Raw genomic sequence first — 25,850 nt, forward strand, 5'->3', positions numbered from 1 at the left:
TCTTCAAACGTAAACACAATTCTTTACCTGGGACAATCAGACCAACAAAGGACTGACCACGCACAGACTGATCGGCGTTTTAAACGGAGAACATGCCATGTCACAAAAAAGCTTGATAAATGTAGTCCTAATTTAATGTAATTTATCTGATTCGTATTCTACGCTAAATGGAGAAAAGACCGGACTTGTGTCCGACCAACTGGAGGGCTCTTTTACACGTCTGAGAAAGAACTTTACTGACATAGTTTACAAGTATGTAGCTAGCAATGTGACAATCAGTTCCCGCAAAGGTTTTGGCAGGGAAAGTTGTGACACAACTTGTGTACATTAAATGCAAATGAACGAGACCTAAATATGTCACAACAAAGCCTGCCTTGTGTAAAATGAGTCATTCGTACCTTTCAAAATAGACAACTAGGGCAGTCGGATTTAGCGGAAATTATTATCTCTGTACTAGTGTTGTTCCGACACCAATATTTTGGTACTGGTACCTACACTACCGTTCAAAAGTTTGGGGTCACATTGAAATGTCCTTATTTTTGAAGGAAAAGCACTGTACTTTTCAATGAAGATAACTTTAAACTAGTCTTAACTTTAAAGAAATACACTCTATACATTGCTAATGTGGTAAATGACTATTCTAGCTGCAAATGTCTGGTTTTTGGTGCAATATCTACATAGGTGTATAGAGGCCCATTCCCAGCAACTATCACTCCAGTGTTCTAATGGTACAATGTGTTTGCTCATTGGCTCAGAAGGCTAATTGATTATTAGAAAACCCTGTGCAATCATGTTCACACATCTGAAAACAGTTTAGCTCGTTACAGAAGCTACAAAACTGACCTTCCTTTAAGCAGATTGAGTTTCTGGAGCATCACATTTGTGGGGTCAATTAAACGCTCAAAATGGCCAGAAAAAGAGAACTTTCATCTGAAACTCGACAGTCTATTCTTGTTCTTAGAAATGAAGGCTATTCCACAAAATTGTTTGGGTGACCCCAAACTTTTGAACGGTAGTGTAGTTTACAAGTATGTAGCTAGCAATGTGACAATCAGTTCCCGCAAAGGTTTTGGCAGGTAAAGTTGTGACACAACTTATGTACATTAAATGCACATCAACGAGACCTAAATATGTCACAACAAAGCCTGCCTTGTGTAAAATGTGTCATTCGTACCTTACAAAATAGACAGCTAGGGCAGTCGGATTTAGCGGTATTTATTGTCTCTGTACTAGTGTTGTTCCGACACCAATATTTTGGTACTGGTACCTATACTTTTCAAAATAAAGGGGCCCACAAAAAATTTCACTATTGGCTTAATTTTAACAGAAAATGTTTGTAATTGCAATCAAAGAAAAATGTTGGTATGAAAAGCATGGTGCACAACTTCTCTTTTAGTATTAAGTAAGCAAATGTGTTATAAACAGGAATGTCCGATAATATCGGACTGCCGATATTATCGGCCGATAAATGCTCTAAAATGTAATATCGGAAATTATCGGTATCGGTTTCAAAAAGTAAAATTCATGACTTTTTAAAACGCCGTTGTGTACACGGACGTAGGGAGAGGTACAGAGCGCCAATAAACCTTAAAGGCACCGCCTTTGCATGCCGGCCCAGTCACATAATATCTACGGCTTTTCACATTCACAAGTGAATGCCACGCATACTTGGTCAACAGCCATGGTAGCCGTATAAACAACTTTAACACTGTTACAAATATGCACCACACTGTGAACCCACCCCAAACAAGAATGACAAACACATTTCGGGAGAACATCCACACCGTAACACAACATAAACACAACAGGACAAATACCCAGAACCCCTTGCAGCACTAACTCTTCCGGGAAGCTACAATATACACACCCCGGTACCCCCTACCCAAAAACCCCGCCCCCCCCCAACCCTGCCCACCTCAACCTCCGCACTTTGTGACTTCAATAATAAATATGGCAGTGCCATGTTGGCATTTTTTTCCATAACTTGAGTTGATTTATTTTGGAAAACCTTGTTACATTGTTTAATGCATCCAGCGGGGCATCACAACAAAATTTGGCATAATAATGTGTTAATTCCACGACTGTATATATCAGTATCGGTTGATATCGGAATCGGTAATTAAGAGTTGGACAATATCGGAATATCGGATATCGGCAAAAAAGCCATTATCGGACATCTCTAGTTATAAAGACTCCTAATTTGGCCTCTGACGTACGCAGTAACATTTTCTGTCATTTCCCACATGTTCTATCTTCACTTCTGTTCAAATGTAATACGCACTTATTCTTCTGTTGTTTGGATACTTGATGTAATGAAAACAATAAAAATTATCCTGTGCCCAGGGACATATTTCCTGAGTTTATAAACAATAAAGACAAAAAATTGCTGATAATATATATTTTTTAATTGTATGTAATAATTGTAGTATCGACTTTATACGGCTCTTGCACTTGGTATCGTTACAGTCGATATTTGTATCGATCCACCCATTTGTTTACATTCAGGGGCATTAGCTTGCTGTTAGCGGTTAGCTATTGTAACCTGTGGGGTGAAGCATGTTTAGGCAGGCTGACCATACGTCCTCTTTTCCCCGGACATGTCCTCTTTTGCGGGGGTGTCCGGGGTGTCCGGGCGTTTTATTTTTAAATGCCTCAAATGTCCGGCATTTTGAATTAGGGTTGCATGTATTTTCAATGTACGTCCAGGGTTAAGTTAAGAAGGGGTTAAAAAAATAAAAACTGAAGGTGCGCGCACGTAGCAACATTCGTGAGGGAGGGGCAGAGACACAGAGCGAGAGAGCTAGTGAGCGGAGAGAGACTTCACGGATGATTTGCGGGAAAAGTATTTGTGTTTTCGTCCTGGCCGTGACACATGGGAAGCAGAATGCACTGTGTGCAAAGCAGGAACGTATGTATCTGTGGCAAATAAAGGGACCAAAGATCTACAAGCCCATATCGACACTACAAAGCACAAAACAGCTGTGCAGGGCGAGAGCTCGTCTGCTGTTTTTTGTTTAAATTTAATTAACTTGTTTTGAGGCATTATTTATGTTTAGATTATATACAAGAGGTTATTTTGAATATTTCTACCTCTGCAATTTTTTTTCCAAAACTGTGAATGTTACAGAATATAAGTGTGACTTATTTTGTTATACTGTTAAGCAGTGTTGGCGTTAACACACTTTTTGTGTCTTTTTAACTCATTGAAATCAGAAAGCACACAGATTATTATTATTTTAAAATTATTTTTTACCATTTGTGGCCCACAGCTAATGTTTTAAAGGCCCATGGCACATTCTAAAAATACTATTAAAATAAACAAAAACATAACATAAGTTAAATAAAAAAGCTTAAAGGTGAAATGTAATTTAGAAACAGTTGCAATGTTGACTAATAAAACAAAGCTGTTTTTTTTTTCTTTCAAACGGTCATTGCTCTAAACATAATATTGAATCAAAATCAATGTTATTATGAATTATTGAAAGGTTCCGATTACTTCACATCAAATATTCCACTTTGAAAAATATTTTTGGTGGAAGATTTTGCATATTTTGTGTGTTTGCCATAAAAAACATAGTTTTGTTTGACAAAAAAGGGCGGAAAACAAACAAACAAAAAAACAAAACATAAAAAAACCTAAAAAATTTTGAAATGAGGAATAGATCCGAAGTTGATGTAGACTCCGGAGATTTAAGCGTTAAATATAAAATGTATGTATGCCCTGGCACACCATTATCATCATTTCATGACCCAAGCAAAACACTTTTTACACTTTTATACTGAAATAAATACACCTACAATTTATTAAATAAAAACATAGAAAAAACTACCAGCAGCGGTAAAGTTTAGATCCATGAAGGAAAGAAGAAAGTGAATGAATGTTTATAACTGAATACATTTACATATGTATACACATTTGTTTTCTTTTGTATTATCTTTTTTAATGAATTAAGTAACGTTCATGACAACCTTTTTCCAAAACACAATATAGAATGTGAGATATAACAGGATAATGCATACATTTGTCATTTGTTTTCAAAACGCTTACAAAAAAGTGGGACCCCAAAAATGTACTGTGAGACCCCATTTATATGACTTGATGGAGTCCCTGGCACCCCATTTTGAAAATTCCTAGCGCCAACACTGCTGTCAACAGAGGAGAAAAAATGCTTTATTTAAAAAAAAATATTATTTATAAAGCAAGTTCGAGTATCATTGGCAAATGTTCACCTAGTCCCGGCCTTGGCGTCCTGCCCGCCTTGGCACGCATATATGTGTCCTCTTTTTGGGATTTCAGAATATGGTCAGCCTAGTTTAGCTAATCCTAATACTGCAGGGAGGATATTTGTAATAAACGTAGATTGATTTTAGATTTTGATTTAGAAGTAGCTAAAACAATGTGGACAGACGTTAACCGCTAGCTAGCTATGTTTTATGTTTGTAGCTTTGTAACACGTCAATTTACCCCCCTTCTGTCTCTCCACAATGTTTCCCCTTGTGAGTGCTGTGTGCGTGTTGACTCGCGATATGCGCCTCGGCTCATATTGCCAGCAATGTCACTACGGAGAGTCATTATGTCGATGGGGAAAAAAAGTAACGGTATTTTTCAAAGGCAGTATACTACCTTTTTTATTCATTATTACCGTGGTACTTTATTAGTACCGGCACACAGTATAACCCTACTATGTATGAAGTTCTGCCAGTGGCAGCTTTTTTCCAACAGCGCAGTTAGTTTAGTTAAAGGAAAAACTGAATTATAAGCAATACTATACACGGTCTGTGGTAATGCTTTACTGTTTACTGCTGATTATAAATTGGTTACCTTAAAAACCTCTAAAGGCTTTGTGGCCACATGCGTGGACAGCATCTTTTAGCTCTTATTTTCAAAATTGTGTACACTACAGAATTGGGCCGCTTATGTGGACACTTATACTGCCATCTGGTGGTGTCAGAAGACTATAACATACAATGGAATTTGGAAAAAAAAGTGTAAAAAATAAGAAATAGCATGTCACTAAACATGAAGTACACGTATGTGTACTTATGGACTAAGTACATCATATCAGAAGATGATTCTTAGTTTCTATTCTAATTAGGGTCCAATAAGCCCAAATAGCAAAGAGAAATAAAAGTATGTAAAAAAAACCAGCTTGGGACTTAAGAGGTTAAGATACGATCAATTTAGATTTCTGGTACGATTAGGTCACATTAGTTTAACAGCATGAATTTTACACAACTTGTCTTGTATTCTATGGTAAATTATGGATGTTTGAGCCTGCCTATTAATTTTCTAAAACATAATCAACATATATATTGTAACCCTCAGGGCGTCTGGGATGATCCACATGCAAGAAAATGCATATTGCATGATGTTTTTCATTTAGGAGATATATTATAATACTATAATAATACATTGTCTATATTAAATGCCAGCAGACACCAAAACGCCACGATGAAATGTTTTTTAACCAGCCCCTTAAGTCATCCAGTAGCTATAAAATTATATTGCTGAATTTTTTCTGACATTCCATATATGTTGACACAAACACGTAGAATGAAGGATTCTCTGTCAAACTGTCTTAACTATGTCAGTTTGCCCGTACTTTTCAGACGTGTTAAATAAAGACGCAAAATAACACCCTCAGAACAGTTTCAGCCTTGATAGATCACACTGCGCGTACTGAACAATCATATTTTAATTTTCTCCTCCCAGTTTTGTGTGCCATTTTGGTGATCAGTATATATTCTGCATTTTCATGAAGACAGGCAGGCTAAATGAAGGCTCCTTATTCTGCTCATATTAGAGATACAATCCTCTGCTCACAAGTTTAGTAGATCAGCTTTTTGTGCGTGCTATCAAGTTTGCGCATGTTTTGGTTGGTGCAAACCTTTAGGGGATCAGGCCCTTAGTCGTTGACAAACCTAACGTACGTGTGTTCGTAGACATTCAAGACAATTTTGCTGTCAATTAACCTAACATACGTGTTTTCGTAAACACTGGATACAACTCGGGCTTTGGACTTCTTGTAGAAAGCGACTTGTCATGTATTTTATACTGTATATTATATATTACCAAGAATTAAATTCATCATTAGACAAAGTTGCGTTGTCAAACGTTTGTCTTGATTCCCCTAGACCAGGGGTAGGGATGATACTCGAAACCGGTTTTCCCGGTTGTTTGATAAGAAAAGAACCGAGTCCTCGGACTCGAATCCCTTTTTGAGAACCGGTACCCGTTATCGAGACCACTATAGTAAAGGAAAAGAGTTGATTCTTTATTCGAATCCCGTCCCGACCAGAAATGCTCCGTGTGACATCGCAAGAAATGGCGTCACGTAGCTCAGTCATTAGGCGCAGATAGCAAAAGCAGGAAAACAATGCACCGGAAAAAGCGCTCCAAGGTGTAATAAAGTTAAAAACAAAAGCTATAATCCATCGAATAACTTTACTGAGAGATTTGAGCAGGGTACAAACACATGACCAACACTTTTACGACCAACCGGAAACATAGCAACCAGGCTAGCAACGCACCTCCTTTACGGCAGCTGTCGCAACGTTCTTAAAACAACCGCAGCACATACATATATATATACAACATATCTCCCTTTTTTAACTTTTGTTTTTCTTTCCTTGTAAACAAAAAAAAATCACACTGTAGATGCGTTGTTTGTCTAATTATAAATAATGCAGACGAGGCGTGTTGGCTGAGTTCTTGACGTTTACTTTCACAGCGTGGCAACATGCAACACTTTTCGGGGCTCCGCGCATGCTCGTAACTCCCGTTGCATGCTGAGTAGTGTAGTTGTTATATTCTCTAGCTCAGTGGTTCTCAAATAGGGGTACGCGTACCCCTGGGGGTACTTGAAGGTATGCCAAGGGGTACGTGAGATTTTTTTTAAATACTCTAAAAATAGCAACAATTAAAAAATCCTTCATAAATATATTTATTGAATAATACTTCAACAAAATATGAATGTAAGTTCATAAACTGAACATCAAATCAAGTAGGCTATTCCATTCATTACCATAAACCCAGAGTTTCCCCCATGCCATGATGGTTTGACCCTCACTAAAATGTCTGTCAAAAAGAACTGTGAAAAGAAATGCAACAATGCAATATTCAGTGTTGACATGTTCCATAAATATTGATGTTAAAAGATTTCTTTTTTGCGAAGAAATGTTTAGAATTAAGTTCATGAATCCCTATTACAATCCCCAGGGAGGGTACTTTAAGTTGATTACTTCTATGTGTAGAAATCTTTATAATTGAATAACTTGTTTATTTTTCAACAAGTTTTTAGTTATTTTTATATCTTTTTTTCCCAATAGTTCAAGAAAGACCACTACAAATGAGCAATATTTAACACTGTTATACAATTTAATAAATCAGAAACTGATGACATAGTGCTGTATTTTACTTCATCTCTTTTTTCAACCAAAAATGCTTTGCTCTGATTAGGGGGTACTTGAATTAAAAAAATGTTCACAGGGGGTACATCACTGAAAAAAGGTTGAGAACCACTGCTCTAGCTCATAACATTTTCCCCCCTATAAAGAAATAATGTTAACTCATTAAAGTGTATTTCTTTTTTTAGCTTTAACTTTTCATTTTTTAGCATTGTAACCACATTTGCAAATAACTTTTCTCTTCATAGAATTTTCTTTCAATAAAGAAATAAAGTGCAAAAATGTCAAAGCATCATAACAAACAGTTATGTCAAATAGCAGCAGAAGTGCACTTTTTGGAGAGCTGTATTATTTTCAGTTTTGTGCCCAAGGGACTGATTTTATTTAACACTATATTATTATTTATACACCTATAGTGATCACAGAGACAGGTTGTTTTTGTGTTACTGTATATATTTGTTTCTCTGAAAAATTTCACTTAATATACTTTGGGTAACAACAGTCAATATTTATTTATTTTATTTTATTTTTTTAGGTGGGTAACAGTCAATATTTATTTATTTATTAGATTTTATTTTTTTATTATATAACAAAAGTGAGCTTTTGTTAAACCAAATATTGTGTGTTTTTTTCCATATACAACAACCTATCTGGACTCGATAAGAGAATCGATAAGGAATCGGTTCGATAAGAGGATTCGATAATAGGCTCGAACTCGATAATTCCTTATCAAACATCATCCCTAACCAGGGGTGCCCACACTTTTTCTGTAGGCGAGCTACTTTTCAATTGATCAAGTCGTGGGGATCTACCTCATTCATATATATAATTTATATTTACTTATTTATGAAAGATATGTTTTTGTTAACAAGTTAAAGGTGTTTAATGATAATACAAGCATGTTTAACACATATAGTTAATATTGTTAATAAATTAAAGGTGTTTAAAGATAATGCAAACATGTTTAACACATATAGTTAATATTGTTAACAAGTTAAAGGTGTTTAATAATAATACAAGCATGTTTAACACAAATAGTTAATATTGTTAACCAGTTAAAGGTGTTTAAAGATAATATAAGCATGTTTAACACATATAGTTAATATTGTTAACAAGTTAAAGGTGTTTAAAGATAATATAAGCATGTTTAACACATATAGTTAATATTGTTAACAAGTTAAAGGTGTTTAAAGATAGTACAAGCATGTTTAACACATATAGTTAATATTGTTGACAAGTTAAAGGTGTTTAAAGATAGTACAAGCATGTTTAACACATATAGTTAATATTGTTAACAAGTTAAAGGTGTTTAAAGATAATACAAGCATGTTTAACACATATAGTTAATATTGTTAACAAGTTAAAGGTGTTTAAAGATAATATAAGCATGTTTAACACATATAGTTAATATTGTTAACAAGTTAAAGGTGTTTAAAGATAATATAAGCATGTTTAACACATATAATTAATATTGTTAACAAGTTAAAGGTGTTTAAAGATAGTACAAGCATGTTTAACACATATAGTTAATATTTTTAATAAGTTAAAGGTGTTTAAAGATAATACAAGCATGTTTAACACATATAGTTAATATTGTTAACAAGTTAAAGGTGTTTAATGATAATGCAAAGCATGTTTAACACATATAGATTCCTTTCTTTCATGAAGACAAGAATATAAGTTGGTGTATTACCTGATTCTGATGACTTGCATTGATAAGAATCAGACAGTGGTGATGATAACTTCCGCATTTTCAAATGGAGGAGAAAAAAAGTCCTCCTTTCTGTCCAATACCACGTGAAAGTGGTTGGTTTTTGGCATCTTATTTGTCCAGCTTCCGTACTCCTTTGTATACACTTTACAAGAAATATATTGGCGGCAAACTCCGTAGCTTGCTAGCTTGTGCACGCCAGCTTTCTGAGACTCTTATTTTGTTAGCGCAGGCAGGATGAAGCAGAGCTTTTATTGTGCAACTGTGCAGTTGGTCTTTGGAGTTTTGACGACAGGTACGGCGCCAGAGTTTGTTGAAACAAAAAGTGTTTCTCACCTTCCTGTCTGTAATTTAATTTGTTCTTAATAATGAGCTGGCAGCAGCCAGCGTCATCTCAGAAGACCCTCGGGTGCCGTGAATGTCAATCAAGTGACGAAAGTGACGTCATAGTGAAGATTTATGATGGCTCATTTTTAAGACTATTTTTTTAATGCCTTGTTGGCGATCGACTGACACAACCTCCGCGTTCGACCGGTAGCTCGCGCTCGACGTAATGGGCACCCCTGCCCTAGACAATTCTAAATACACAACAAATAATTTAAAAAAAAAAGATTTATTGGCATTTCTACTAAATGTTAGCTGAACAAGCTAGCTGCCTCGTCATCTACAAACACTCAATCTTGAATAAAAAATGTTGTTTTGCGCTAAAATCAGGAACAAACAATTAACTGCATGTGTGAACCATTTATATTAATATTTTGTGTTGATGTAGATATAATTTAATAGTAAACTTACAAAAAAATGTATTTGGGGTATTTCTGCTTAATGCTAATGGTACAAGGTAGCAGTACTTTCCTCAGCAAAACATTAAACAATGTTGTTGTTTTAGTATTGTAAAAAAAGAACAAACCACAAGCAAAAATATGTACGAATAATTTGTATTGATATATTATTAATGTAAGCAGAGGTGACGATCTTTGGGCAACTCACGATTCGAATTCGATTCCGAGTCGTAGGTTGACGATTCGATTCAGAGTCGCTTTTCGATTCAACGCGATTCTGGTAAATTATTATTTGGTAAATAAATTATTTGAAAACGTTTTAAAACAGGTTACAGTTAACAGAATCTCCTCTTGGCAGTGTTAGCCTAAAATATGTCTTTAAAAAAATTTATTTATAACAATTGTATTTACAAAAATCACAGAATGTTAATCAAACAAGAAAAAAGAGCAACCCCAACTCCAACCCAATCCCAGCTTTACAATACAAATCAAAAATTGAGAATACATTTTTAAAAAGGACAACCAAAATTTTGAAAAAGCAAAAGTTTTAATAAAAAAAAAAAAATTGTAAAATATATATATATATATATATATATATATATATATATATATATATATATATATATATATATATATATATATATATATATATATATCAATTCTCGAAACTGATTAATCAATTAAGAATCGGAAATTACATTTCCAAGCTCTTTTGTCAACAAACAACAATGAACAAAACTGTAGTTTATTGCTAAAATACAGAACATAGGACAAGCAAAAATATAGTAACAATTGACTGTACCTAAAAAAAAAACATTCTAAGCTAGCTGCTCTTTTGTCAACAGACCTTTAACAAAACTACCTTGAAATACAAAACAAATGACGAGTAAGAGCAATAAGAATACAATACTTTTAATAAATATAACAGCTGGTTACTGGTGTGTTAAACGTATGCTAAGTGCTAACTGAAAGAAAGAATTGAAAGCATTTGAATACATCTATACATTTTTGAAGGAATTTTTAGAACCATTCATTAAAAAAAATTTTTTTTACACATTTGTACAATCATTTGCAAAAAAATTTTTTATTTGACACCCTCAGATACTCATCAACGTCTGCACTGAATAATCCTGTTCTTGGTATGAGTACCGTTCACATTTGAACTGATATGGTTACAATTCCTAGTACCTGGGAACTGTACCAGTTTTTGATACTTTTGAGTGTGTTAATAAATGTTCAGTCTTTGCAGTCCAGTCTTTTGTCATGGCCTAAAAAGTGTTAATACTGTAAGTATTTTACTTAAAACGCACCAGCTGCTTGGTGGAACGTTCTTCTTAGTCGTAGTTTTCATTACCAAATTTGAAATCGCCATGTAAAATTGATAATGCTATGAAGTCACATGTCAAAAGCAAGCCAATGTACATTACAATCAAGCTAGCGTATTTTTGGAAAAGTGCATCCTTACTTTACTGACGTTGGAGCGTTCTTTTCAGTCAATTTCTTTGTTGGCATTGTTGGAAACTTTACCCGAACGTACTTTCGCTTTCGTGAATCGATGCCCAGTAGGACCGGCGGGTTTCGGTCTGTGCCAAAAAAGTACCAGATTCAGTACCCATCCCTATCCTGTTCTTATCAATTCTCTTTTTAACAGCAAAAGGGTCCATAAAACACATTTGTGTCAGTCCAAAGATTTGTCCAAATACAGATATTGTGAGTTCACAAGCTTCTTGGGGGTCGTATGGTTTCCGACGCCATGTTATTGACAATCGTGTGAATAGAGATGCTCGCCGCATAGTGGACAGTAGTGGTGAACAACCCAATTGCTTGGTATCATGAATGGAATCAGACAGCACCCGCAAATTAACCTGAAACAAAGAGACACAGTGTAAGGATTCTGGTGCCACTTGACACTGGAAACATTTTTGAACGTCTTACAAGCTGGCGCCGATCACGACGCATAGAGTGACGGCAAACGAATTGGGACGCCGTTGGACCCTGGTGGTGACCGACTGGTTGCACTTCGAACAGTGGACAAGACCGGGCTTATCGCGCAGCTGGCAGATGGGGATAGGGTGCACGCTCTGTGGCTGAGACACCGCCACCCTTGGTCTGACGCCGACGTCCAGCCTCCCGCTCACTGAGAGACCGAAAGAGCAAAGACAGGCGAAGACATCAGCAATGAGGGCAACTTCAGAACATACAGTCATTTACTTGGTCAATTGACGTAAATAAGTCGTTCCAGTGTACGTTTGTCCTTGGCTGAGATCACGTACCAAGTGTCGGCTGATGAACGATGACTTGGGTCGGCGAGGCGGGCACAGTCAAGACGGGGAAAGGATCGGGTTGCTGGATGACGGCTGGACAGCACAGAGGCACCTCATGAGGACCAGCCACACAAATGGCAACAACGGCACTGCTAAATTGTGATCTTACTGGTCGCTTCATAAGGGAGAGGAGCCCCCAAGGGGCAGGCGGCTTGATAAGAAGGGGGATCTTGGTCGTTGACGGTGGAAGGGCTCAAAGTATACGGCTGGGTTGTGGCCTCCTCGTACGAAGGAGGGTCCATCAGCGGAGTATTCAAATCTCACAGGAAGCTGCTGAGACTTTTTTTACTGTAATATCTGGAAGCATAAGAAACAACATGTTTTGCATGTGGTAAAATATACATCCTGGAGCAAGCAGCCAGACAGTTCTTGTAAGCTGTGGTCCTGGTAATAAAGTATGACCAGTATGTGTGACATGTGGATTACATACAGTACAACTCAGAAAAGCAAGGTTTAGAAAATCTGTTCATGGTAGGCAGAGACCGGACAGGTCTCCGTGAGTAGCAGTCACAATTATCAGGTAATGTCCAATGGGCATATGCACACACACCCCACACACCCCACGCCTTCACCAGTGCTTGATTCCCCTTGGGGGGGATGGACGGTTGAGGAGCCCATATACAGCAGCAGCCGGCCTCCGTTGCTCCCACTCCCTCCCCTCTGTTGCAAGTTTTGTTGATTCTATGTAACATGTTTATGTGTGCTATGGCTATGATGTTTTTTTCCTTGGCCTCAGTCTCGGCCCCCTCCCTGGAGTCCAGCCTTTGACTGGATATTTTTTTTACTCTCCACCCCCCGCCCCACCAAACCCACCAGCATTTACCTGTTTCTCACCTTTTTTTTTAAGGGGCGCCGGAAGTTGGCAGACCCGTCAGCGATCCTGTTCTGTCTCCCTGTAATGTTTGTCTGATCTTGTATGGGATTGTGCTGAAAATCTCAATTTCCCCACGGGGTTTAATAAAGTACTTCTGATTCTGATTCTGATTCGAAGCCGGACGCTAGGAAACACTCAGGAGATGACATCATTACATAATTTTTTTTTTTTTTTTTTTAAACCTTTTTGACCTACGGCCCAACTTATCCACTATATAAGGGTCTGGGGTCCACTCAAATAGTAACACCGAATTAGTCATCTTACTCTTGATTTTAATCATATTCAATAAGTATTTTTAACCTACTTAGAGTTTACAACCAAATACAACTCAAAACTCCCACGCCTGTTGCTGAAGGACGGATAGTTGTCACAGTGCCATTTTATTTTAAGATGTGTAGCGAAGCCTGCTTTAGTTTTTTCGGGGGGGGGGGGGGGTATTATAAAACTGCAACTGCAAAATGGACAGTGAAGAAGGACAATCCGTCTATCCGTCAATCCGGGTGCCCATTACGTCGATCGCGAGCTACCGGTCGATCGCGGAGGGTGTGTCAGTCGATCGCCAGCAGTGTTGGGAATAACGTGTTACAAAGTAACGCGTTACTGTAACGCCGTTAGTTTCGGCGGTAACTAGTAATCTAACGCTTTATTTTTTATATTCAGTAACTCAGTTACCGTTACTACACGATGCGTTACTGCGTTATTTTACGTTACTTTTGATGTAGTATTGGCTTGAAACAGAAGATCTGAGTGTGTTTTGTGGCAGCGCTACGGTGTCGTTCTTCTGAATCTCTTGTGTCACACGGATGAGCCGCGCTGTGTGTGTGTCTGAGTGTGGGAAGGGGAGGGAGGGGAGGGCGCACGCAGCAGCATTCGTGAGGGAGGGGCGGAGACAGAGAGAGTTGTTAACGCGCATGCGTCGCCAGGCTCAGCTTTTTATCGATAGATTTATCAGATTTAATTTTTTATTATCTATAGCAGGGGTGTCAAAAGTGTGCCCCGGAGGCCATTTGCAGCCCACAGCTAATGTTTTAAAGGCCCACAGCACATTCTAAAAATACTATTAAAATAAACAAAATCATAACAAAAGTGAAATAAAAAACCTTAAAGGTGAAATGTAATTTAGAAAACGTTACAATGTTGACTAATAAAACAAAGCTGTTTTTTCTTTCTTTCAAACTGTCATTGCTCAAAACATAATATTGAATCAAAATCAATGTTATTATGAATTATAGTACACACACTCTGTCAATTCTCTTATATACTCTTTATTTCTAGACTTCTAGAGTGTTTGATTATCACATCACTCTAAATGTATAAAAAATAAAGTTCACAAACATAAAGAGGGATCCTAGTGGGCCGGGCCAATATTTCCTTATCTCTAAACTAAAACTGGGGAAATGTGTAGAGTGTTCTGGGCTTCAGACATGATTTTATTTCAGAATTCCTTGAGAGAAAAAACGCCTGGTTAGGCTTTGGTATGTAAAAATAAAGTTAAAGTACGTATTTCGTTTACAGCTATGTTGTTATTACGCTGTTTGTTACTTATGTATGTTATGTTGCAGCTATTTAAAATAGTTTTGTCAATTTGTTCTGGCCTGAAATAAATTGGCCCTTTGAAACATATCTTTGTCTTTGTGTGTTGTATGTAGACCACATTGCTTAGCAGAGTTCAGTGATGCAAATGCATGTCAAGTTGATCAACACATTGTGTTATTCTCCAGTGCAATAACAGTACTAAAATGAAGGCTAAAAGGGCATTAATGGGAGCTTTAAAAAAAGAAGTAACTAAATAGTTACTTTTCACAGTAATGCATTACTTTTTGGTGTAAGTAACTGAGTTAGTAACTGAGTTACTTTTGAAATATAGTAACTAGTAACTGTAACTAGTTACTGGTTTTCAGTAACTAACCCAACACTGATCGCCAGCCAGGCATTAAAAAAATAGACCTAAAAATGATCAATCATCAATCTTTACTAAGACGTCACTTTTTTGTGAGATGACAATGGCTGCTGCGAGATTATTATTAAGAAAAAATGACAGAGAGGAGGGCGAGAAACACTTTTTATTTCAACAGACCCTCGCGCCCCTGCTGTCGAAAACTGTAACCTAAAACTCTAAACTATGAATTACTTAGACTTTAGACTAGACTTACTTTTTTATTGTCATTCAAATTTGAACTTTACAGTACAGATAAAAACGAAATTTCGTTACATTAGCTCATGGTAGTGCAGGATAAAAAAGCAATAAGGTGCATATAAATAGGTTACTGTACAGATAAATATGTTGCACTTTTTCATATGCATCTACGTTTATGTTATATTGTCTTTTTTATTCCAGCGAGTTAATCCATTTTGGGGGGAGTTGAGGGGATAATTATATAATATATATAATTATGATTACCATGAATTGATTAACGTGGACCCCGACTTAAACAAGTTGAAAAACTTATTCGGGTGTTACCATTTCAGTGGTCAATTGAATTGTACGGAATATGTACTGTACTGTGCAATCTACTAATAAAAGTTTCAATCAATCAATCAGACCGCACAGTTCCTGTCTTCACAATAAAAGCGCTGCTTCATCCTGCCTGCGTCAACAAAATAAGACTCTCAGAAAGCAAGCGTGCACAAGCTAGCAAGCTAGCAAGCTACGGAGTTTGCCGCCAGTGTATTTCGTGTAACGTGTATAAAAACGAGTATGGAAGCTGCACGAACAAGACGCCAAAAACTAACCACTTTCATGTGATATTGGACAGAAAGGAGGACGTTTTCCTTCCTCTATTCAAAAATGTGGACGTTATCAGCACTACTGTCTGATTCCAATCGATGCAAGTCATCAGAATCAGGTAATACACCAATTTATATTATTGTCTTCATGAAAGAAAATAATCTATATGTGTTAAACATGCTTGTGTTATCATTAAAAAACGTCTCTTTCATAAATAAATAAATATAAATTATATATATGAATGAGGTAGATCCCCTCGACTTGGTCAATTGAAAAGTAGCTCGCCTGGAGAAAAAGTGTGGGCACCCCTGCTCTATATTAACATGCCTTTAAAAACATCCAGCCATCGATTTTCTACCGCTTGTCCCTTAAGTTTAAATTTACTTGTCATGTTTAATGAGTGACCACCTTTAGGAAACAACAGCCTCTCCCATTATCGCCTACTTCCACAAAATGTATGTAAATAATCAAGCTGTGACTATAACATTTACACAAAGCCATACTTGCAAATGTCCACTAGGTGTCAGTGTTGTTGCTCCCTCTCCATGACACATCTGCCAGGCGTCTCCAAAGGGGAGTAGTTTTACCTTGTTTTGGTTCTATTGAGTTTTTAAGAAGGTTACAATGTCACCCAAAACAGCATTTTTATGCTAGCTTGATGCCTGAAAAATGGACTTTACTGTGGTACCTCGGTTTTCCCTAAAAGGTCTAAAGACCTATTCTTACGTGAAAACCAAAGAAAATTAAAGCTGCAAGCAGCATTGGTCGGGTCCGCCTTCTGGCAGGTGCTAGTCCTAGGTGTCCAATACTTTTGTCCAGTGGTAGTCCTGAGTGAGACCTACATAGAGGTTTTTGTTTCGTGTCTCTACGATATTGGTACTGGGAGTTAGAGGAAGTTGTGTCTGAGTTCACATTGTCATTATAGGGTATTGTGTGTATTGAGGCCAAAGAAGGTCTAATTGCATTTTCGTTGTCATTTTTGGCACCGTAGCAGCATCAGTGCTGCGGGCTATTCTTACGTGAAAACCAAAGAAAAATATTATCCCTCAGCAAAAAGGACAAATCATATTAATCTGTGAAATACATACATTTTAACATGTAACATGCCTTTGAAAAAAAATAAAAAAGGTTTATAAAAACAATATAATGTAGTCCAAACAACTTGAAGGACTGTAATAATAATGTACAATATTTACCTTGGAGAGTGGCCTTGTGGGGTATTTACTTCCAGTTGCTTCTCAGTCAAACACACCATCAGCAGCTTCTCCATATTTTCATGACCGTTTAGATATTATTTTAACGTCCTTGGCGGGGGTTTTTGACTCATCCTGCTTCAGTATGTTGCAGACTAGCAGTGCTACGCTCCAACGGCTTCACAGAGTTAGCTCGCTACACGCTCGTTCATGTTTCTGACAATTTCTTTCTTTAATTCAATGAATATCATCCACTTTTTCTCAGTACTGTTCTTGACGCTCACTCACTTCCTTCCTATGGTTGGAAAAACAAAGTCATGTCCGCCGCGAGCTATAAGTTAATGCTAGCGAGTAAAACTGGACGTTTTGATCAGATCTTACTGTCTTACTGTCTCGTAACTCCAACATTTGCTTGCAACTTAAAGCATAACAATTATCTGAGCGACAGCTCATATTCTGAAAAACTCGTAAGCTGATGCACTCGTATCTCGCTGTACCACTGTTCTAAAAGGTCAGACAAAAACCGAATACGTTTTCTCCATAAGAAATAATACAACTCCAATCCGTTGTAAAATATCAAAAGAAAACACATTTTAGTTTTAAGTGCCGAAAACATATGAATTAGAATTACAAATGAATGAACAGCAACATTTCAATCAAGTTTCTCACCTTCTTTATCAAATTTCTGGCACTCACAACTTTTTTGGGCCCTATGATGCATTTTCTGTAGTTGTACTCAATTACATTTTTTTTACAGAAATTGAATAACCAAAAAGTTGACGATAAAAAAAGTGGTATAAAACGTAAAAATCAAGATACATCTGTACATCAATCACTGTGGAAACAGACATATTTTGGCATTTATGATATTTGGAAACTCCTCAAGTGTAATGTTAAATATATTTTTTACATAATTAAGTATGATTATGGTTTGCTTAATAATTTTTTTACCCGCTGTCGTTCTCGCTGATCTTATGTTGTTGTTGATTGTTTGTTATTACTGTAAACTAAACTCAAAAGATCAAATTGTGTTGAATTGTGTTACAAATTGAGAACAGGAAGTGGAAAAAAAAACATCTTAGTAATTGCTAAGAAGTGGAAAAGGGATAGGGTTAAATACCCAGCAGGCACAAGACATTAATACAACGTTGATTATACAAACATGTCCTTTAAAACGACTTTGAAACAACGTTGCAAAATAGTTGTATTTGTAAATTGAGACAAACGTTGATGTTTAACGTTGGATCCACGTTGTTGGTTGGGAAATGACCAAAATTCAATGGTCAAATCAACGTCAGAACCTGACATTGCCATGAATTGATTAACGTGGACTCCGACTTAAACAAGTTGAAAATTTATTCGGATGTTACCATTTAGTGGTCAATTGTACGGAATATGTACTGTACTCTGCAATCTACTTATAAAAGTCTCAATCAATCAATCAATCAAACATAATAGCACACAAGCTAGACATAAGCGTGTTTAATTCAACAGTATTGCATTGTAAAACAGCACATTTGTCGAAATAAACAAGCATCAAATAATTGTAGTTGCATATTACTTACACATACAAAGTCTCGAAGGCATGTTAGAAAGCATCCAGCAACAAAAGTGTCCGCATACAAAGCCACTTCAACTCAAAGACAGCATAAGTCCATTCCAGACGGTTAATAATAAATAGGTTTTATTTTCTTTATAATAAAAGACCAAGCCTTGTCTAATGTTCCACACTACAAAAAAATATGTATGATTCCTGCTGATATTGTGCTTGATCAATATTGGTATCGGCCAGTATCATGGTTTATGGTTTAGGGTTTTTTCCGAACACGCATGCAGTTACAATACGACACATCACTTTTTTTCTTGTATCTCATTAAAATATGTCCGAAAAGGAGTAGGAAGAAGCAGAGCTTAGTTTAATCCTCCCCTTTTCCATTTCATAGCAATTACTAACACATGTATTCACTTCCTGTTCTCCGTTCAGACACAATTAATTGGTAAAGTACTGGGAGTGGAAAAGGTAGTTTTGGGACATCTCTACTTAAAACCGCTGTCTTTCCATTGGCACATTTTCACTTTGGCCCTTGGAGGCAAAAAGCTCGGTCACCTTTAGTCTAGACGAGAGAGGATAACATTACAGCAAGACAGGCAACTGTGCTGCTTTGTTGCTGTCTGTCGTGTACCAGGTGTACACAGAGGAGGGTGGATCAATCCATAAACTGACACTGTTGATATCAAAGATAGTATCAGCGTATGTTCAATATTTTATCTTCATAAAATCTGTTTTTTTATTTTAAAAGTTCAGGAAATAATTCCAGGACAAGTGTATTTTGACTTTATATTGCTTAAACAATTGTATGAAATAAAAGAGAAAAATGAAAAGAGTTTAAATATTTAGTTGATATCGTTGCCAATCAACCAAACTTTATTCATGTAGCACTTTTTATACACGGGCGATTGGCAACACAAAATGCTTTACACCAAAAGAAAATAAATACGATAGGAAAACACACACACACACACACACACACACACACACACACACACACACACACACACACACACACACACACACACACACACACACACACACACACACACACACACACACACACACACACACACACACACACACACACACATTCTTGTATTTGTTACCTTCTTGAGACCTCCGAAAAATGCCTACTTCTTTAGGACCACCCTTTGTAGATATATAAAGATTTGTATTTACAACATTAATAATATATACATACTATGCAAATATAAAAAAGGTTAGCTTTTATTTTGTTGATTTTTTTTTTTTGTAATTGGATTTTAATCTTTATTATTTACTTCAAATTATTACAGTATGTCTCTATATACATTTTTTTTTTTTTAAATTAATTTTGGCCAAAGGGGGCGCATTTCAATTTCTTACACACACTTGTTATTACATATGTTGACCAGAGGGGGAGCACATCAAATTTTTTACACACTTGTTATTTCATATGTTGACCAGAGGGGTAGCACTTTTAAAACCGACACACAGTCCATTTGAAAAATCCCTCCTTTTTGGGAACACCCTAATTTTAATAGACTTCACCACCAGGGGTGCAAATGAGATCTCTAATTTTGTTCTTTGTAATGTGCTTAAGGCCGATGACAAACGAGTCACAGACCACAGATGGCCCCTGTGTCGCACTTTGGGCAACCTAGCTGTAAAAGCTAACTGTTAATGGCCACTATAGTCTTAGTACCGTAGTGTATTTGTTCATCCTAGGGTCACATACGGGACGCGGGTTGTCTTACGTCAGTACCAGAAGTCGTGAAATCAGCTATTCACCTGGCGGGTTTTTTCGGGGATAAATAGTGTAGTTCTTCTTTAGCTGCCGTCTTGTTTTATCATATATTGCTGCCTTTGCACCAGTCAATGTTTACCTTTTGTATGCACATTAAATCAACACAAAATCCTGACTTTAGAGCAATGTTCACGGACTCTAGTATTTGGCTCTCTATCAGATGCAATGGTTTTCCGTATTGGGACCATGATTTCGGTCCTAACTTGTTCACCAGTCCTCATATGGAAGGTACTTTTCCTTGTTGATGTCTCAAGAAGAGTATAAATACAAGAACACACACACACACACAGCACTATTGACAATAACAAAACATGGCATGGCACTGAGGATTGAGGAAAAACGCCACTTTTGAGGCGTTCACACAGGAGAATAACTAAAATGTACTCCATCTAAAAAGAGTATAAAACATATTTAAAATATATGTAAATTTAAAACATAAATGCTATATCAATAAATGAATAAAAACATAACATTGGGAGATTAATAGTAGTTTAAATTAAATAGAAAAACCCAGAATAAAAAACCTAAGAAGAGTTTAACATGATTAGTAAAAAGCCTGATTAAAAACATGTTTTTCTGCTGATAATAATTGTGATTAAAAATCAAAAATCAAAAAAAGTGGTTTTGAATATTTTAAAGTAAAATGTATCGGTAACCACATGGTATTGGCTCGACACCCACATTTGAAGTATGACCCACTACTAGTTCACTTCCCAAAAAGGAAGGTGATTTTATGGATCCTTTTTCACATCATATCGTGAATATCTCCTTCCATGAAAAAATCATAAAATACTCAGCTACACTACAGGAGTGTTTAACTCATTTTAGCTCAGGGACGGCATGTGAATACGCGGGCCGGACTATCAAAATCATGGCATTAAAACTAAAAAATAAAGACAACTTCAGATTGTTCTCCTTGTCTTACTTTGGCCAAAAATAGAACAAACACATTCTGGAAATATTACAATAAAAATATAGAAAAAAATACCGGCCGCGGTAAAGTTTAGATCTATGAAGGGAAGAAGAAATTGAATGGATATTTATAACTGAATACATTTACATATGCATACAAATGTGTTTTCTTTTGTATTATTTTTTTTAATGAATTAAGTAACGTTTATGACAAACTTTTTCCAAAAAACAATACAGTGAAGTATATTTATATAGCGCTTTTCTCTAGTGACTCAAAGCGTTTTTACATAGTGAAACCCAATATCTAAGTTACATTTAAACCAGTGTGGGTGGCACTGGGAGCAGGTGAGTAAAGCGTATTGCCCAAGGACACAACGGCAGTGACCAGGATGGCGGAAGCGGGGATCGAACCTGGAACCCTCAAGTTGCTGGCATGGCCACTCTACCAACCGAGCTATACCGCCCCACAACAGAACAATAGAACGTGAGATATAACAGGATAATGCATACATTTATCATTTGTGTTCAAAACGCTTACAAAAAAGTGGGACCCCAAAAATGTACTGTGGGACCCCATTTTTTTTACTTGATAGGGTCCCTGGGACCCCATTTTGAAAATTCCTAGCGCCAACACTGATGGAGTATTGGTGCGTGCAAAACAGCTGCAGGCGGCTGTGGCCTGCGGGCCGGTTTTAATACTAATCAAATATCATCCCGGGGGCCATAGATAATTCATCCAGCCTTGACTTTGACACATAGGAGCTACAGTAACACATGTGATGATATCGACGGATCTCACTTGCACCAAACCCTGATCAGAACACCTTCAGAGAGAAAAAGAGCCTTTTGAGGTGTTTGGTAATGCAAATTAGAAATGGCGAGCAATGAAAAGGCATCAAGGGCGATCGCCCAGGATGACAGAGGGAATAAAACGGTAATTAATAAGTAATTTAATTGTCTATCCCCGACCAAACAACACACATTTGAAGTTTCTACATACAAGAACATTTTCTGGTGTGATTTTCGGGAATGTATTCGCAAAAAATGTGGTGCCAACACACACACAAAAACAAGTTAGACACAGACAATTAATCTACAGATTAATCGAGAAAATATTAAATAGATTAATCGAGTCGAGAAATAATTGTGAGGTGCCGCTCTAATTAAAAGTCTTACCTTTGATTAAAGAGAAGCTGACTGACAGTTAAATAAAGCAGCTGGAACGTCGCTGGCAATAAAAACGACTGTGACATCACATCACAGCCTGTCCGACCTGTTTTTTATCCTGTGCGGAATTTGGCAACATTATCCTTCCCCCACACACGCACACACACACACACACACACACACACACACACACACACACACACACACACACACACACACACACACACACACACGCACACACACACACACACACGTATGACGTTAGTGATGGTCACTTGTAAGCAACATTCTTACGTGTTGACTTTTTGTTATTGTTTTGGTTAACAAACAACTCGGGAAACATCAAAAGATGTGTGGCAGGTGTGGCAGGGCACTGACCAATCAGGATTTACCTAGAGCAGAAATTAAAATTGAAATAAAAAGTACATTTTCTTGTTTGACTGGAGTTTAGTGGTTGTTTTTGTGTATATTTGTAGATGATGTAACAGTACTCAACAATTTTTTTTGTTTTTTTTGTTTTGTTGTTTAAGAGCGAGGCTTTAAAATATTTTTGGTAACTTAAGTGGAAAGGGATTCAGTGGCGCTATCTGCAGGAGGAAAAAAAGAGTGCTGCAGCTATGAATCCATCAGAGGGCGCTGTCTTGCAAGTCAGTTCACTCAACATTCGCTAGCAGGAAGACGCTCAGGCAGAGCAAGGCCTTGTTTAAAGGCACAATATTGTACCGCGATACAACTTTTTCACTCCGGATATGATACCGATATTGGAGCCTTGAGTATTGGTCGATACCGATATTGAGCCGATATCAGCAGGAATCCTACATACTTTTATTATATTGTAGTGTGACATGTTCGAAAATGTTTGATCACGTGAAATTAGTCCCATCAGAGAACAGTTGTTCGCTTGAAAAACACACACCTGTTTATTATTAGCCGCCCGGAATGGACTTATGCTGTCTTTAAATTGAAGTGGATTGGTGATTGGTTTTGGCAACACCTAAAGGCCACAGTCATTCATAAAGTTAAGAGGGAACTGCACGTTTTTGGGATTTTACCTATCATTCACAAAAATACAATAACTATTTTTTTAATGCATTTTAATTCGGAATACATATATATATATACATATATATATATATATATATATATATATATATATATATATATATATATATCTATCAGTGGTTCTTAACCTGGGTTCGATCGAACCCTAGGGGTTCGGTGAGTCGGGCTCAGGGGTTCGGCGGAGGTCAAAACACACCCGACTCATCGTGTAAATAAAAACTTCTCCCTATCGCCGTATTACGGATACGACAAAAGCAGAAGTCAGACTGATTTGCAGGTGTGTAATTTGTTGTGAGTTTATGCACTGTGTTGGTTTTGTTGTTTGAACAAGGTGATGTTCATGTACGGTTCATTTTGTGCACCAGTAAAAAAACATGGTTACACTTTAGTATGGGGAACATATTCACCATTAATTAGTTGCTTATTAACATGCAAATTAGTAACATATTGGCTCTTAACTCGTCATTATTAAGTGCTTATTAATGCCTTATTCGGCATGGCCTTATTATAACCCTAACGCTCTAACCCTGGCCCTAACCCTAACCAAATAACTCTAAATTAAGTCTTTGTTACTTAGAATATGTTCCCCTAGTGCCCAAAAAACTCTCAATTAAGTCTTTGTTACTTAGAATATGTTCCCCATACTAAAGTGTTACCAAAAACATATAACTTTGTCTTGAATTTGAAAAAAAAAAACATTTTATTTTTCACTAAAGAAGGGTTCGTTGAATGCGCATATGAAACTGGTGGGGTTCGGTACCTCCAACAAGGTTAAGAACCACTGATGTATATGTATATAAGTATGAGGTGGCTAACAATGAAGCTAACGGGAGTACTCTATTGCACTCATAAAGCCCTTTAAAAATAAAAAAACATCCGAAAACCGCCAACAATACTCCGTTTACATCTCGTGACCTGAATATCAAGCTGATCTCGCGTGCTTGACGACCTCTTGAACCTCTCTCCATGATGGTTATTCTGTGCTGAGGGAGGATGTTGGTGGACTGATAGTACCAAGCCCGTGATTTTCTGGTAGGGCATCGTTTCTTGAAGGGTAACTGAATGTCTCTTCAACAAACTCCTCCACCTCCTCCTTAGAACTTGTTAGAGTCCCTGACCTAGCCTCTCCCAAAAGTGACTTGGTGAAGCGATAGGGGTCTTTTATGAACTGGGCTCGTGCAGCTTCCTGCCTTTTCCGACTTTGCCTTTGCCCTTCAGCTCTTCTCAACCTGATGAACTGCTCGCGGAGGCTAGCTGTCAGTTCTTTAATTTCTTCCTTTTCTTCCGTGATTGCCAATTTGAATTGCTTTCTCAGGGTTTTAATCTCCTTCTGAAGTTGTTTGATCTTTCTTTCTCTTCTGTTTTCCTGCTTTTCTGGTCTGGCTTTGTTCTCTCTCCTTGGCACTGTTCCAAACCGTTCTTTTGCCAAGTTGTAGGTGATGGTTGTGAGTGAAGAATCCTCCTTCCTTACTACTGAACCAGCTTGAACCATTTCAAGCACCATGTCCAGATCTTCATCGAGCATGGACCACTCCTTGGTCTCACTGATCTTAGGCCTCTTGATTCTTTCCTTCGTTTTCTGGGATGCCATTTGAGGTTGTCCTTGTGTGGTTTTGGGGGATTGCAGGCACTGAGAGATCTCCAGGGCTATGGTTTGCTCCCTGCCTAGGGTTCTCCTGCGTCTCACCAGACTGTTCGTCTGAGCGGCGTGCATGTGTCCGTCCCTGTCCACACTTGGCCTTGTCCTTGTCCTTGCTCTGGTGTATTTTGAGCCCCCTTGCACCTTTGCAGATCTTTCCGCAATTGCATTTCACTTCCCATGCCTCCCCGGTCTCGGTGGTTTGTTTGAGCCTTCTCTGTGTCTGTGTCACTGTCCTTTTCGTTGCCGTTGAATCTGTCCTAGTGAGTCTCTCATCCTCCCCCCCTCTCGGGAGACTCTGGGGGTATTGCTCATTTGTACGTTCTGTAGCTTGCTTGGGGTTGCTGGCCCCTGTTACCCCGCCAGTCTTTCCTGGATGTCAGCTGTCTCTCCAGCGTCACCGACCTTTCTCGGTTGTCATCCAGACTTTCCTGGAAGTCACTGGTTGCCCAGGGAGTTCAGTTTGCAAATACATCAAAGATGCTATTATAATCCATTTCTAATGGATAAAGCTTTGGCCTGGACAAGAGGTCATCAGGTGGTCCCCAACGTTCACCGAGTGTTTCGACTAATTAGGAGCCTTTGTTTGTTTACTTACTACTAAAAGACAAGTTGTCTAGTATGTTCACTATTTTATTTAAGGATTTAACTGCTACAAGAAACATGTTTAATGTACTCTAAGATGTTTTTATTAAAATAAAGCCAATAATGCA

General features: G+C 37.4%; 1 protein-coding gene across 2 annotated transcripts; it reads right to left on the bottom strand.

Moving 5' to 3' along the window:
- Positions 1–10,673: 10,673 nt before the first annotated feature.
- On the bottom strand, positions 10,674–22,517 carry LOC133633858 (lipopolysaccharide-induced tumor necrosis factor-alpha factor homolog). 2 transcript variants are annotated; one of them, XM_062026606.1, is made up of 5 exons: positions 22,446–22,517; positions 12,334–12,521; positions 12,174–12,257; positions 11,836–12,037; positions 10,674–11,765 (listed from the first exon to the last, which is right to left on the bottom strand). In XM_062026606.1, exons 2-5 carry the CDS (start codon positions 12,464–12,466, stop codon positions 11,657–11,659), a joined length of 528 nt encoding a protein of 175 aa, XP_061882590.1. In that variant the 5' UTR covers positions 12,467–12,521; positions 22,446–22,517; the 3' UTR covers positions 10,674–11,656. The 2 variants fall into 2 exon arrangements, with proteins under 2 accessions (XP_061882590.1, XP_061882589.1); XM_062026605.1 differs by lacking the exon at positions 22,446–22,517 and adding an exon at positions 16,330–16,469.
- Between the last annotated feature and the right edge of the window lie 3,333 nt (positions 22,518–25,850).

Source organism: Entelurus aequoreus, linkage group LG18 (assembly GCF_033978785.1).
Source record: "Entelurus aequoreus isolate RoL-2023_Sb linkage group LG18, RoL_Eaeq_v1.1, whole genome shotgun sequence".
Classification (NCBI taxonomy): domain Eukaryota; kingdom Metazoa; phylum Chordata; class Actinopteri; order Syngnathiformes; family Syngnathidae; genus Entelurus; species Entelurus aequoreus.

What these genes read in the sequence shown, in the direction of transcription:
- LOC133633858 (XM_062026606.1), bottom strand. Translation starts at nt 12,466, where the DNA reads ATGGACCCTCCTTCGTACGAGGAGGCCACAACCCAGCCGTATACTTTG. An exon ending in TCTCCCTTATGAAGCGACCA is followed by an intron (nt 12,258 to 12,333) that starts GTAAGATCACAA and finishes TGTGCTGTCCAG; the next exon opens with CCGTCATCCAGCAACCCGAT. An exon ending in GTCGTGATCGGCGCCAGCTT is followed by an intron (nt 11,766 to 11,835) that starts GTAAGACGTTCA and finishes TCTTTGTTTCAG; the next exon opens with GTTAATTTGCGGGTGCTGTC.